A 14,464-nucleotide genomic window follows, 5' to 3' on the forward strand; every position below is an offset into this window, starting at 1 on the left:
AAAGAAGACATAACACAAAAGGACAAATATTGTGTATCGCTAACATGATTACAGAGCTACATTTTCTATTTTGAAATTGTTTAATTTTCAGAGTTGATGTTTAAACTCTTGAATTCTTTTTCTTATTTTATTAGGGTGCAAGAGGAATGTCGCACTGCGAAAGGTGACCTAGAAATTAGTCTTTATACAGTCGAAAAGAAGAAAAAGCCATCTTCTACTAGCCAAAGAGTAAGTTTGCTTCTTCAGTGCTTTCAAATCCAATGTTTGCAAATAATAATTATTTGAAAGACAACAGTTATCTATCAAGAGGATATATAAGTTGGCATCTACTTACAGGGATCTTAATTTTTCAACCTCAAATCTATATCCATACATGCATGTGAATGGTTAGTAACAGAAAAAATTTAAATAAAAGGTTGTGTTTTAATGTATATGTATAAAATATTATTTTCATATTTTTAAATACAATCGTGACTTTTTATTTGGTTATCAATCATAATGTGGAACAAATGCTAGATCCATTAGGTGAGAGGTTGACACGCTTATGTATGAAATCCTTTGCTTTAGTTAATTATATTTTATTGAAGTACAGACAAATACTCAATTATAGCTTGCCTTTAGTTATTTTTATGTTATACGTAAAGAGAGTTGAGTAGTTGGAACAAAAATGATCTGACCTAGAAAGCCAGACATTCTGACCCTCTACAAATAGTTTGCCGACCCTCGTATAACCTATCTAATCACATAAGCAAAACCTAACTATATGTTGGGATGTACTAGGTTCATTTCCCAGTAGACCATGCTATGCAATGGATGAGATACCTGTACTGCTTTTGGCCTAACTAATAAGCTTATGAATTCTTCTCATTCACCAGTCAAAAGGAATCAGGATGTAAACTATTTCTCCCTGAGTTATAACCCCTCTGTAGAATATAGGTAATTGGATGATTTTCAGTGTTTAAAGAAAAGCTAAGCAGTGTATCCTGAATTTTAATTAATTTTTTCTGTCAATGAACAAAATTAGGGGTAATTATCATAAATAACCTCAAAATATTTGTACATGATTCTGATATCTGCTTTAAATTTTTATATTGTGAATATTTTAAGCTTATTCCATCTCTAGTATAATCTAATTAATGGTTTCTTTTGTTTTGCTTATTTGCCAATAATTAGTTTATCTGGAAATGCTAGGGTTTAGAGTAGGTATATAAGCAAATAGGTATTTAGGCTGGAATTTAGATGTTTTCATATACATTTGAAGATCATAGAAGCCAGACATGGTAGTGTGTATATGTAATCCCAAAATTTGGGGGACTGAGGTAGAAAGGTAATAAAAGTTTGAGGTCACTATAGACAACAGAGTAATATTTACATATAAGAAAAAGAAACTGACCCTTCAAGACTAGTTTATAAGAGTTTTAAAATTACTCCCAATGACATATTAAGGCTGTAGCTTTGCTTGTGATAGTATCAACCATAATGATTTTTACTTATAGATATTAGATATTGTAGAAAGGGAGCTATTACTCTAAATTTTACTTGTTAAAATGAAGTATCTTTTCCTAATAGTCTCCTGCTGTATCTCCAGCTAGCCTGGAAGCCGTGACTAACATGGGACATCGGTTGAATTCCGTGTTATTACTAAAATTGTCTGTTTCCATTGTTCACAAGTAGCGGGACTGAATTCTAGTGAGACAGAAGTTAAGCACGGCATAGTTTCTTGCTTGTTATCTGATTGCACACTTCTGTGCTCGAAAATTTGAATTTTTTAGTTTTGGCATTGGTTTCTGAGAATGGATCTTTCTCTATAGCCCCTGCTGGCCTGGAACTTACTATGTAGACTGTGCTAATCTTGCACACAGTGCTCCTTCTGCCTGTTGTCTCTTGAATGCTGGAAATACAGGCGTGCGCCATCCTGCCAGGCCAGACCTGGCAATGCTTTATCGGGGGTTTATGCTCAAGGTTAAGGATGACAGCATACGATGCAGGGCTCTGCAACTGGCTGGAATCTTCCTGGTTTTCCTTGTTACGGTTTTTGAGACTGTGTCTCATATAGCCCAGGCTTACCTTGAACACAGTGTGTAGTTGAAGTTGACCTGGTACTCCTGAACTCCACATCTCCTTACTTCCAACTCCTGCCTCTAGTCACAGGTTTGGGGATTATAAGTATGTGCCACAATATCTGATTTGAATGTTGCTTTTTATATGTGTATTACTTCAAGTCTTAAATCTTCTATTCTTATGTAATCCAACGTTTATTTATGTCTATCGATTCTCTCCTGGCATTTTTGTTAAATTGATTCTTAAAATTATTTTTCTGGGGCCAGGGATATGGCTCAATAGTTCAGAGCACTGACTGCTGCTTTTACAGAGTGCCCAGATTTGATTCCTTGTAGCTAATCCCAGTGACTCACAATCATCTGTAACTCCAGTTTGAGGGCAATCGATGCGCTCTGGCCTCCACTGGTACAAGGCAGGCATGTCATATACAAATATGTGCAGAGGCCAAACAGCCATAGACATAAAATAAGAAAAATAATTCAAACCATTTTGTTTTGTTTGTTCGTTTTGAGCCAGGGTCTCACTCTGTAGCCCAGGCTGTCCTTGAACTTTCTGTAGTCCTTCTGCTTCAGTTTCCCGAGTTCTTGAAATACACGTGTGAACAAGCGTGTAAAGCCATGCTAGATTGATTCTAAAGATCTTTAATAAACCTTAAGAATCTTAAGACTGCTAATCTGGAATGAAAGAAATATAAATGATTAAATCTAATTAGTCATGCCAATGCTTTAACAGACTTTCTTATATTTCTTTTTAAAAGTTCATTTAAGAATGTCTACTATGATAACTATGATAACTGACACAATTTTGTAATATCTCCCCTCAAAATATTAATAAAACTTAGATTCTGAAAAAAAAAAAGTTCATTTAAAGATTACATTAAATATAATATGGACGTTTCTTCCTGCTATGATAATTGTGAATAATGTGTTATGTGTAAACTCTGAATGGGCAAATTCTTGCAGCCTAGGTATTCAGTGTTCAGTTTTGTACTATTTCTTCTTTTAAAATACGTTTCCCTTCTCTTTTCCAGAATGATCATCAGCCTAGCTGTGGGCGGTCTTTACGGAGGACACAGCGCAAGCGTCAGCATACTTATCTAACACGGTCCAACATAGAGCATAATTCACAGGCGTCATCTCAAAATTCAGGTGTACAAGAAGATTCAGACAGCTCCTCGGAGGTTAGATCTGCTGTTATTTATTCAAAGTTACTTTTTTGTTGTTTTGTGCCATTCATTCAGAGGTTTACTCATTAATAAGTGCTTACACAGATTTGCGTGTTCCATTTAACACTTCAGATTGTCTTTCCTGATTTCTACCTAAGATACTAGCTTGGCAAGGGTATATATAGCATATGCTATCCAAAGTTTGTCTTTGTGACAGTGAGACAAGACAGTGACAGGAAATCTTCCTAGACATGAAACATATGCAATAGAAATAAGGTGAACAGTCCCAGGGCTGATTCCCTCTATAATTAGCTTGCATATCCATTTTGTTTATGTTATTACTGACTACCTATTCCAGAAGTCACTGTGTGTTGATTTACCTAAGACATATCTTCATTATGACAGTGAGCAGAGTGTATAGCTGCTCTTTTTCTCTTGTTCCTCTGTTCCCCAATCCTCCTGTTCTTTTAACAACTCTATTTTTTTAGTTTCATAATGAGAGTTTTATTGAAATTAACATTATAGAGTACTTTCTTTCTTCTACTATTCATGGTTTTTAAAGTAATAGTTCCCTTTTCCTCCATGAATATCTTGACCTTAAAATAATACTCACAATATTTTTAAAGCTATTTTTAGCATATAAGAAGACTATAAGTATTTTGAGATTTAAACAGTTTTCTAAAGAACCAAAAATGTTTTATATCAATAAACAATATAATACCAGACATCATAAAATACCCACTAGGTTTGTTTATAAATTTGAGATCTATGTAAAAAAATAATTATGTACATTTTAGCTAGGATGTTTGATGAAGTAATGAAGTGCTGGGCATCAACTAGGTTTTTTCTATATTAGACTAGCTAATACTAAATATATTTGAATTTCCCTCTCTTTACTATAGGAAGATGAAACTATTGGCACAAGTGATGCTTCTGTGGAAGACCCTGTTATTGAGTGGCAAAGTGAAAGCTCTTCCAGGTAGTTCTAACTGACCCCAAATGATTCAAAATTTAATTTGATATGAAATTATGATTTTGTAGGAATTTGATAAAACCATAGATAAAATAGTGTCATGTAATACAAAAAATTCTGGGTTTGAAGCCCATGTACCAAGTATTTATTCATGACTCCCAATACTTTCTGTGAATGTAACTATAGAGGTGTGTTTTTTTTTAATTTGTGAAGTAGGCTTCATTTTAAATTTGTGATTCTACTTTTTTGCAATTTTATATAATTATTTCAGGTTTTGGTCTTTTGATATAGCAGATTATTATGTAACTCTGGCTGTCCTAGAACTCACTATGTAGACCAAGCTGGGTTTAAACTCTCACAGATCTGCCGGCCTCTGTTATTAAAGGTGTGCACCTTATTTAAAACTTTATTTCAGTTTTAAAACTATATCTCCGCTTCAGTGATAAGATTCATGTTTCTTTTTAGGCAGTTTTGTGTTTCCAACAGGGATTTTTAAATCCTGTCATAGCAAATTCAGCATTTTTATTCTGGAAGCATTTCATTAAAGTTAAATAGTGCTAAAAATTTTGTATTTATCATACTACTTTTTCAGTCCTTGTCTTGTAAGTGCTGTTTTATAACAAAATGATGACTTTTCCGTCGTAATTTTGATTTCTTGCCAGTGATTCATCAAGTGAATATTCTGACTGGACAGCAGATGCTGGGATAAATTTGCAGCCTCCCAAGAGACAAACGAGGCAGGCTGCGCAGAAGATCTCCAGCAGCTCTGAGGATGAAAAGGTGAAGCCCTTAGAAGAGAGGAAAAAGAAGCCTAAGCAGACGAGAAAGAAGGTTTGTATATGAAAATCGCTTCGTTTTGCCTTGGTTTTCTTTTTTTGCCTCCAGTATTTGAATATTTTATAGTGACATTTGCTTTTCCTCTAAAAATGTCAATTAAAATTTTTAATTGACTTGAAAGAATTATTCCTAATTTCTTGTTATCAAAGGTACAGTTAATTGCCATCATTATATTATTAAGCCAGAACATTGACAATTGCTTGTAAAAATGTAGCAAAGTTCTACAAGAATAAGCCATTGTAATATAATAAAATTATTCTTGTCATTACCTAATTATAAATTTGTATTCCTATAAACATTTTACTCATAGGATAGAAGAGTTTGATGAATTTATATTTTATTTTACCCCATTATTCTTTCCACCAGTATAATTTAATTTAAGGGACATAATACTTTACATACTTCTCTGAATTTCATAGTTTACCTGTTAATTTTGTAATAACATTATACTGTTTTTATACTTTCTATTTTAAAAGGATTGCTGTTCTCTAAAATACCAAAAAAAAAGAATCTATGTATCTAAATGGAAAATGGCTGATTCCATTAAATGAGCTCTGCACGTTCTTCTTGTACGAAATATAAAAGATATTAATGCACTATTGCCGTAATCCTGTTGTATTAGTACATACAAATACTAGGGGATGAACCTACTGCTTCGCACACTGCCACTGAGCTATATACCAGCTCTTTTATGTACTTTTCCATTTTCAGACAGAATCTCAAGTTCCCCAGACTGGCCTTGAACTTTCAATTCTTCTGTCCCAACTTCCTGAATATCTGGGATTACAGACCTGCAGCATCTGGTCCACCTTTTTTTCTTAATAGTCACTATTGTATTATTATTTGAGTTGATACCGTCTAGAAACATGAAGAAAAAATGTGCTTTTATTAGATGATAATATAATGTCAAGCTATTATCTGTGATCCAAAATTGAACTGCTTCATATTTTGATATAAAATAAATGTATAATTTCTATTGGATATGTTTAAAACTTAAATATTTTCAGTGTGCATGAAACCTGCTATTTTACATAATTTTTCCTGTCTTTTTCATACTACTATTCATGAGTCTGCACTTATGAACCATTGTTACAAATACTGTAATTGTTATTTGATTTGTTTTGTTTTAGAAAGGGGGACTTGTTTCTATGGCAGGCGAACCCAATGAAGAATGGTTTGCCCCTCAGTGGATCTTGGATACTATACCACGGCGTTCTCCATTCGTTCCACAGATGGGAGATGAGGTACTTGTTGTCCAATAAAAACCCTTTTGATTCAAGAACACCATTGGGCTTGAGAGATGGCTCAGCAGTTAAGAGCACTAACTGTTCTCCCAGAGGACCTAGGTTCAGTTCCCAGCACCACATGGCAGCTCACAAACTGTCTGTGACACCAGTTACACAGTATCTAATGCCCTCTTCTGGCCTTTGTGGTCACGAGGCATACACATGGTGCACAGACATTCATTCAGGCACATAAAGTAATATAAATCAACAGTAACAGAATATTTCCTTTGTTATAAAAAAGAATCAATTAGCATTGTTGGGCGGTGGTGGCGCACATCTTAAATCCCAGCACTTGGGAAGCAGAAACAGGTGGATCTCTGTGAGTTCAAGGAAACCCTGTTCTACAGAGCAAGTTCCAGGACAGCGAGGACTAACTATACTGAAACCTTGTCTCAAAAAAACCAAACCAACCAAACAAAAGAACAATTAACACTATTCAATCCTGGTATTTTATATTGGTTTGATTTTATAACTTTATTTATTATTGAGCATATGTGCATAATTGAGGGGAACACATATACTACAGAGCACGCGTAGAGGTCAGAGGGCAGCTCTGTGGAATCATGCCTCTTTCTACCTGGTACATGGGTTCCAGGAACTAAACTCAGGTCACAAAACTTGCACAGCAATTGCCTTTAATGACCGATCCTTCATATTGTAATTCTGTACTAATTATGTGTGTGCTATCTTTGTTTCTTTATTCAATTGTGTATATAATTAATTTTGCTTCCTTTGTAGAGGTCTGGAATAATGTAGTCAATATAGTAGATGCTAGGTTATTTATGATTTCTAAAGTTATAAAAACAGTTGGTTTTTAATTGTGAGCTTGTAGAATTGAGTGGTACTTTGAGTCCTCATTCAATCAATAACTAATATTGTTTTAAAAATTCAGTATGTTAGAGAATATGCTAAAGCAGGTATGTCATCCAGAATACCTAGGAATGTGGCCCAACCCATTTGTTTATATTATGTTCCAAGGTCAAAAAGTTCGACACCTGTGCTAAAGGATAATTACTGAGTCTCTGAATAAATGTAGATACTCATTTATAATTAGGCATAAAAAATCTAATAAAATATTACCCAGTAGAAACTTTGAATATGTTAGTGAAATTATGGTTACCTTGGAATATTATTCCTTTAGGTAGACTGTTTTGTCAAATATTGAAACCTTTTGTGTGTGTTGGGGGTTGAACCCCGGGTTGATACAAGCTAGTCAGTTGTACCACTATGTTGCACTCTCAGCCTTTGCACATCATTTTGAATTCAAAATTAATAGTAGAAATGTAGAGTTGTCATCTCAATAACAGTTTTAAAAAGGACAAGTGAATAGGTTTGAAATGAGACCAAGTACAAATGTGGCCTATTTTTTTCTTAAAGAGATCTTGTAGCAGATTCAGCTGTCAAATAACATGAGTAAGCTATCTTTTGTTTATTTTGTTTAGGAGTTATTAAAATGTTTCTTTTTGGTGTATGTTGGACTTTTGGTTAGTGTTTGTTTACATTAATCACTATGCTAGTAAGCTTCTGATGACAACTTAAAAAGTCTTATAATTTTTGACAGATCTGAAATTATAATTTATTCTACTTAATGCCTATTCTTAAGACATTTGAGATCTGTGGTAAAGTTGAATTAATTTTAGAGGACTTTACGAAACAAAATAAGCCTCTGTTTCCTTTTAAAGTCTGATGAATCTCTTCTCTACACTTCATGACAACTTCTGTCAGTTCATGTCTTCATGGAATCACTTAAACTGATTTTATTTTATTAAACTGATTGTATCATATGCTTCAAGATTATGTATTAGGCTATGGCAGTTGTTTGGGGGAATAGAGAAAGTATTGTAGTGAATCCAACAGTTGAATAGCAATTTGAGAATGTTTTTATTAAGAGCTCATAAAGGAACAAATGTACTGTTCATGTAATTAGTTTCTTAATTACAGCATTACTTACTACTTTGTCTCGCTATTAAGCCCTTGTTGTTTTGCTTAGAATAACCCTACTAATAAATGATTGCTCCTCAGAATGCTCCTTCTTAAAGGTCTAACTCAAATGCCAAATCCTGTTTTGCCCATAACTAATTCTATATGAATTTTCATACCCACACTGTGTGTGTGTTATACTACTTTCCCTTAAAGGAAAATACTACATTTTAATACCTTATGATTACATCTAGACATTTTGTTAATATTGAGTATTAAAATAAATATATAACGATTTCCTTAGTTTGGATTTTAACTTCTATAATTTTTATTTACTAATATTTCAATATTTTCACTTTCTATGTAGGTTTTTTATTTCCTTGTTTTTTATTTTTTTTGTTTGTTGTTTGTTATGAGGTAGGGTTTCTCTGTGTAGCCCTGGCTGTCCTGGAACGCAACTGTGTAGACCAGATTGACCTCGAACTCACAGAGATCCATTTACCTACCTCCTGAGTGCTGGAATTAAAGGTGTACGCCACCACTACCCAGGTCTTTATGTAGGTTTTTTTATTCATAGAGTATGCTTATGTGTTTTTTTTTTGGCTTTATATAATAGGAATTTGTTCTCTCAAACCATTTTGAAAGGTGAAAGTATTTTAATGTGGCACTGGCAGATCTGTGTTCTCTTCCAAATCTCTAATACTGAATCCTTCCCACTTCACCTAGCTTCTGGTCATTCTCAGAATCCGTGGTGTTCATCACATGTGGCAACATTACTTCAGTTTCTGTCCTTCCTTCATGTGGCAGTCTTCCCTCCCATTCTCTCTGTATTCACTTCCCATCTTCTTATCTGGACAGCCGTTTAGGGTGTACATACATCTGCTATGAGCTCAAGGACTCTTAAATTGATTAGGTCTACAAAGGTAGTGTTTTCCGAGTAAGGTCAGAGTCGTGTGTGTGTGTGTGTGTGTGTGTGTGTGTGTGTGTGTGTCTTTGGGTACACTGTTAGTGCAAAACCAAGCCCTGCATTTGAGAAGAGAGCACTGGAAGCTCAGGAGCATTTCATTGAAGACAAGGAGAAGGGGATTTGCCTTACATAAGTGCTGCCACTGTGGCAGGAAGACCAAGGGGCCCAGAGGGGACTTAGGGCTCTGTTATTCTCAAATAGTAACGCCAGCAATGTACCTAAATTATCCACAATGCTGTGTCCACAGCCTGATGCCTCCTTTATGTGCATACCTGATAGTATTTGTGATTGGGAAACACATTTTTGTCTTCTCCATAAACTTCAATCATTATGTGTATTTATAAAGCTGAACTTATAGTAGTAGTTCTGTCTCACAGGAAGGAATGCTGTGAGCATTGGTTAGTATATTGTCTGTGAAGAATAGTCTCTCACACAAGAACGAATAGGAAGTGTAGCTGTTACTACATTTTGGCCAATGCTACATGGTATGAAGTATTTGAGTCATGTTACCATGTGTCCTATTTACAGATGAGATGACAGAATTAGAAAGGTAAGCAAGTTGGCCAAATTTGCATATAATTAGGTGTTAGAATCACAGCATACTGGTACACAACTTTCAAAACCACAGCCTCTCATGCTTTTATGAGAACTCATCTACAGGACTCAGCTAAAGATGAGAAATTCAATTCCTTGGGGTATAGGAGGAGAGTAATCTTCCTCATACCTCATTGTGTATTATAAACTCTGCTAATATGGTACTTTATGATACCTTAGTCTGCTTATGCTTATTTCTGTCAGCATTCTGAAACCACCGAGGAAAAGAAACTTTCCTCAATAAGTATAGAAAATAGTAGTAAATATTATCTTTCAAAATTCGAAGTGTCTTACCAAACACTTCAATTCCTTTTCTTCTGTGCTCAGCTAGTGCTGACATGAACTCTAGCGACAGAACAGTTTTCAATTTGTCTAAAAAACGACTTCATTTGCATACTGTATGCAGTCATTTGCCCGGGCAGCTTCACACTGAAGGAAAAAAACCCTCCGTGAATGGACACAAAACCAGTTGCATTTCAAAGAATTGTTTAAGCTTATAAGTAGCATTCTAAAAATGTGCGTTTAAATTGTTGCTGAGAGTGGCAGCTTTCCTTATGGCCTTTCATGAAGGCTTTGCTTTGCTTGATTCTCCCGCTCCCATCACCTACATCTTCCTGCCCTACTTGTCCCCTTGTGGCCTGCCACTTCTAGTCCTTTCTACTTTAATGTCACAGGTGTTCTGTTGCCCTCCCCTCCCCCTTCCTTGAAGCCGACTTTCCCCTCTCCTAGACCTCTCTTTTCTTCAGCTGACTTTTGCAGCTGCTTGGGAGACAACAACTGCATTCATTATTTAAGCACTGTGAAATTTGGCACAGCGTTAGAGAGACATGAGTGTTGAATGAGCATCTTTTGACCAGGGAAAAGGTTTTAAAAACTGTAATCATTTTATGTAAGGGGAAGAGACGGTTCAGACAATATGTACTGGGAAGTGTAGAGTTAAAATAAGTATGACTGTGTAATACATTGTTTTCTGTTTTAGCTTATTTATTTTAGGCAAGGACATGAAGCATATGTGAGAGCTGTGAGAAAATCAAAAATATATAGTGTTAATTTACAAAAACAGCCATGGAACAAAATGGATCTCAGGGTGAGTTTGCCTGATGGGCATGAATACAATCATGGGTTTGGGGAACTGAGTTGCTTTAAGCTTTTTTCTTGATTTTATGGATATTTTGGTGATGTTATATTTCCAGAATTAATTGATATATGATATTTTGTAGAATGGAATATATATATATATATATATATATATATATATATATATATATATATCTTAAAATTTTGATGCTAGGATATAGTGATTCATATCTATAATCCCAGTTCCTGGAAAGCTGAAGCAGAAATGCTAGAGAGTGAAGCCAGCATGGACTACAGGTGAATTCCAAACTCGCCTAGGCCATAGTGTGAGACTCAGTATCAAAGAAAACAAACCGGAACAATCTTTTTTAAAAAAGTCTTTAAAATCGTTAAAAAAAAATGGGGCTAGAGAGATGACTCAGTGGTTAAGAGCACTTGCTGAGGACCTGGATTCGGGTCCCAGCACCCACATGGTGGCTTCTGTAACTACAGTTCCAGGGGATCTGGTGTTCTCTTCTGGCCTCTGTAGACACCAGCCCTCACATGGTATATGTACATACAGGCAAGCAAGGCAGTCATATACATAAAATAAACCATTAAACAATTTTTAACCTTCACGTTATCTTATTTGCCCTAGTTTCCTGTAAGCTTTGGGTCCTTGTGTTTTTACCATTCCTCAACTACAGAAAAGCAGACATTCCCTGGTTTGAATGTTTTCCCTATCAGCAATTGTGTGCATTCCCGAGTAAACTGTGTGCTATAGACATTCTCAAGTTTCTGGTAGTGTTGAGATAGGTTAATAAAGCTTAGACACTTGTATCTCTTCAGATGTAATACCCACATTTCTTTGTAAAATCAAGTAAAGTAGATACAGTTGTTTCTGTTGAAGAATTTTATGTCAGTTAATACGAATTTATTCTTTCTCATACATGAAATGTGTATAGTCAGGCATAAGAATGTATCCCTATTTGAGTTTTATTTCTGTTTTTTTTCCTGACTTAGAGAAAAATAAACGGCAGTTTTATGATGATTTTGTATGGAAAATGAAGAGTTGCTGTTTGCTTTATCTTGAAGATAAAGGAGAAAAATCTAGATATTTAAATATTTGCAGACCAAATAATGTTTTAAGGTGTTAAAATATCTTATCCAGTCATCTTCATATGATCATCTCTACTGCCTGCTCATCTATTTAGAATCAAATGAGAATTGAGTACTCTTCTCGAACCAAGGAATTGTATAAATATAATGTCTTATTTCTAGTCACAGCACTGTGGTGTAGAAAATTATTCATAGGTAGTATGTATCAGATATAAGAGCATGGACTTTGGAGTAAGACTTGATTTCATCCCTAGGTCTTCTATATGGTGTTGTGTAACATGAGGGGGCTGGCTTGTTTGTGTTTTCTGTCTCGCCCGGACCCCCAGCTGTTTAGTCTCAAAGGAAAATCACACAGAAATCTCTATAAGTTATAATGCTGATTGGCCCATTGGATCTAGCCTCTTACTGGCTAACTCTCACATCTTGATTAAACTATTTTTCTGATCTATTTTAGCCATGTGGCTCAGTACCTTTTTCAGTGGGGCAGCTCACATGCTGCTGCTTCCGTGGTCTGGGCAGGAGTGAGAGGAATCAACTTCCTCCTCCCCAGAGTTTTCCTGCTCTCCTTGCATCATTTCCACTTCCTGTCTGGTTTTCCCACCTACACCTCCTGCCTGGCTAATCAGCGTTTATTTAAAACATGATTGACAGAATATAGACAATTCTCGTGCACCACTTCCCCCTCTTTTTTTAAAAAAAGAAACAAAGGAAAATATCCATAGTCCATTTTTTGGGAATGTGGGCATAGTACTCCAGGCTACTTCCAGCTGGTTGGAGGCGCTGATAATCTTATGGGGACCTAAAGGAAGTTTAGAGTTATGATCAAGTCCTGACTGAAGTATCCTGTGAGTCTTGATCATCTAAGGCAGCAGTCTTGAACTTGTTCTGGATGAAGAACTCTGAAATCTGGGCCATCTATTCCTGTCGGAGATTTTTCAGGTGGCCTCCCTTGGTCAAATGGAATTTTTCTTAACTCAGAATAAATCCAGAGCCTCTCATTTTCTGTGGAAACAAAAGCAAAATCTCTTCTCCAAAGTAACATACCTTTTGACTTCAATTTTGAAGCCAAGGTATATTCAAAATACCTATCTTGGATTAATTCTGCAGCATTTATAAGCAAATATCTTTTAGCAGCTGTTGCTCCTTCCTCAGCATTTAAACAATTCAAAGAGAGCACAATAGCAAACAGTATCAAGATTCTCTGTGTATTTTCCATCTTTATGTGGCTTTATTTTAACCTCTTTTTTTTTAATTTTTACTTTTAACTTTTGGCTTTTTGAGACAGGTTCTCTGCATATCTTTGTCCTGGAACTCCCTCTGTAGACCAGGCTATCCTCAAACTCCCAGAGATCTGTCTGTCTCTGCCTCCCCAGTGCTGGGATTAAAGGTGTGTTCCACCACACCCAACTACTCTCTTTCTTTATTTTAAGGCTTTAAACCTTTTTTTAAAGCCTGTATATATTTTTAACACAATGTAAACCATTTAGAGGTTTTCTTACTCTTTGAATCTCTCCTTACTGTATACCTCTCTTTTTGTGACCACATGGATCTTTAATTTGCTAAGGAATATGGAGAAGACAACACTGAAAAGCTCCTATGGCATTTCAAGGCCCTTTCCAGGAAGCCAGCTGCAACATTTTATCCATTGGGACCACCTGCTTGAAAGAGTCAGAGTCTTCCCTGGCAGGACAGCCCAGAAAGCTGGCATTTTAAAACAGCACAGCTTTTTTCCTGCTACAGCTGAAAACTGAAATGCTTTACTCTAGTCTTTTCCAAGTTTTCTCAGGCTTTCTGTGGATGCAGTTATCCACATGGATGCCATTCTGTAACATGAAAAGGTCGGGCCTGCTTGTTGGGGTTTTTGTTCTGCCCAGTTCCCCCAGCTGTTTAGCCCCAAAGAAAAAATCAATCACACAGGAGATCTCTATAAGTTATAATACTGATTGGCCCATTAGGTCTAGCCTCTTACTGGCTAACTCTCACATCCTGATTAACCCATTTTTCTGATATATTTTAGCCATGTGGCTCAGTACCTTTTTCAGTGGGGCAACTCACATGCTGCTGCTTCCGTGGTCTGGGAAGGAGTGGGAGGAATCAACTTTCTCCTCCCCAGAGTTCTCCTGCTCTCCTTGTATCATTTCCACTTCCTGTCTGGTTTTCCCACCTATACCTCCTGCCTGGCCAATCAGCGTTTATTTAAAACATTATTGACAGAATATTGACAATTCTCTCACACCACTGTTGAATAACTTTAATCAAGTTACTGGATCCAGGAAGAGTAGGGTTTTTTATTTCTTAAATGTGATTAATCAACTGTAAGATTGTAACGCAACACTCTGTCTAAAAAAAAAAAAATCTGTCATCTCAAACACATGTGCATATAAATCTGTATGATTATTTATTAATTTTGATAATAGGGTGGGTGTTTGGGGGGTGTTTTTTAACTTGACAGTATCACAATTTCCTTAGAAGTTTGTTTTATTTTA

General features: G+C 35.7%; 1 protein-coding gene across 1 annotated transcript in view; it reads left to right on the forward strand.

Moving 5' to 3' along the window:
• Positions 1–14,464, forward strand: part of Brwd3 (bromodomain and WD repeat domain containing 3) — a 103,838-nt gene that overhangs the window by 65,828 nt on the left and 23,546 nt on the right. The window contains exons 20-25 of the mRNA XM_087903162.1: positions 135–228; positions 3,092–3,241; positions 4,129–4,205; positions 4,862–5,030; positions 6,167–6,280; positions 10,783–10,890. Of these exons, the coding sequence (XP_087759288.1) occupies positions 135–228; positions 3,092–3,241; positions 4,129–4,205; positions 4,862–5,030; positions 6,167–6,280; positions 10,783–10,890 (712 nt within the window). The remainder of the gene's footprint in view (positions 1–134; positions 229–3,091; positions 3,242–4,128; positions 4,206–4,861; positions 5,031–6,166; positions 6,281–10,782; positions 10,891–14,464) is intronic.

This window comes from Myodes glareolus, chromosome X (assembly GCF_982192425.1).
Source record: "Myodes glareolus chromosome X, mMyoGla1.1, whole genome shotgun sequence".
Lineage (NCBI taxonomy): Eukaryota > Metazoa > Chordata > Mammalia > Rodentia > Cricetidae > Myodes > Myodes glareolus.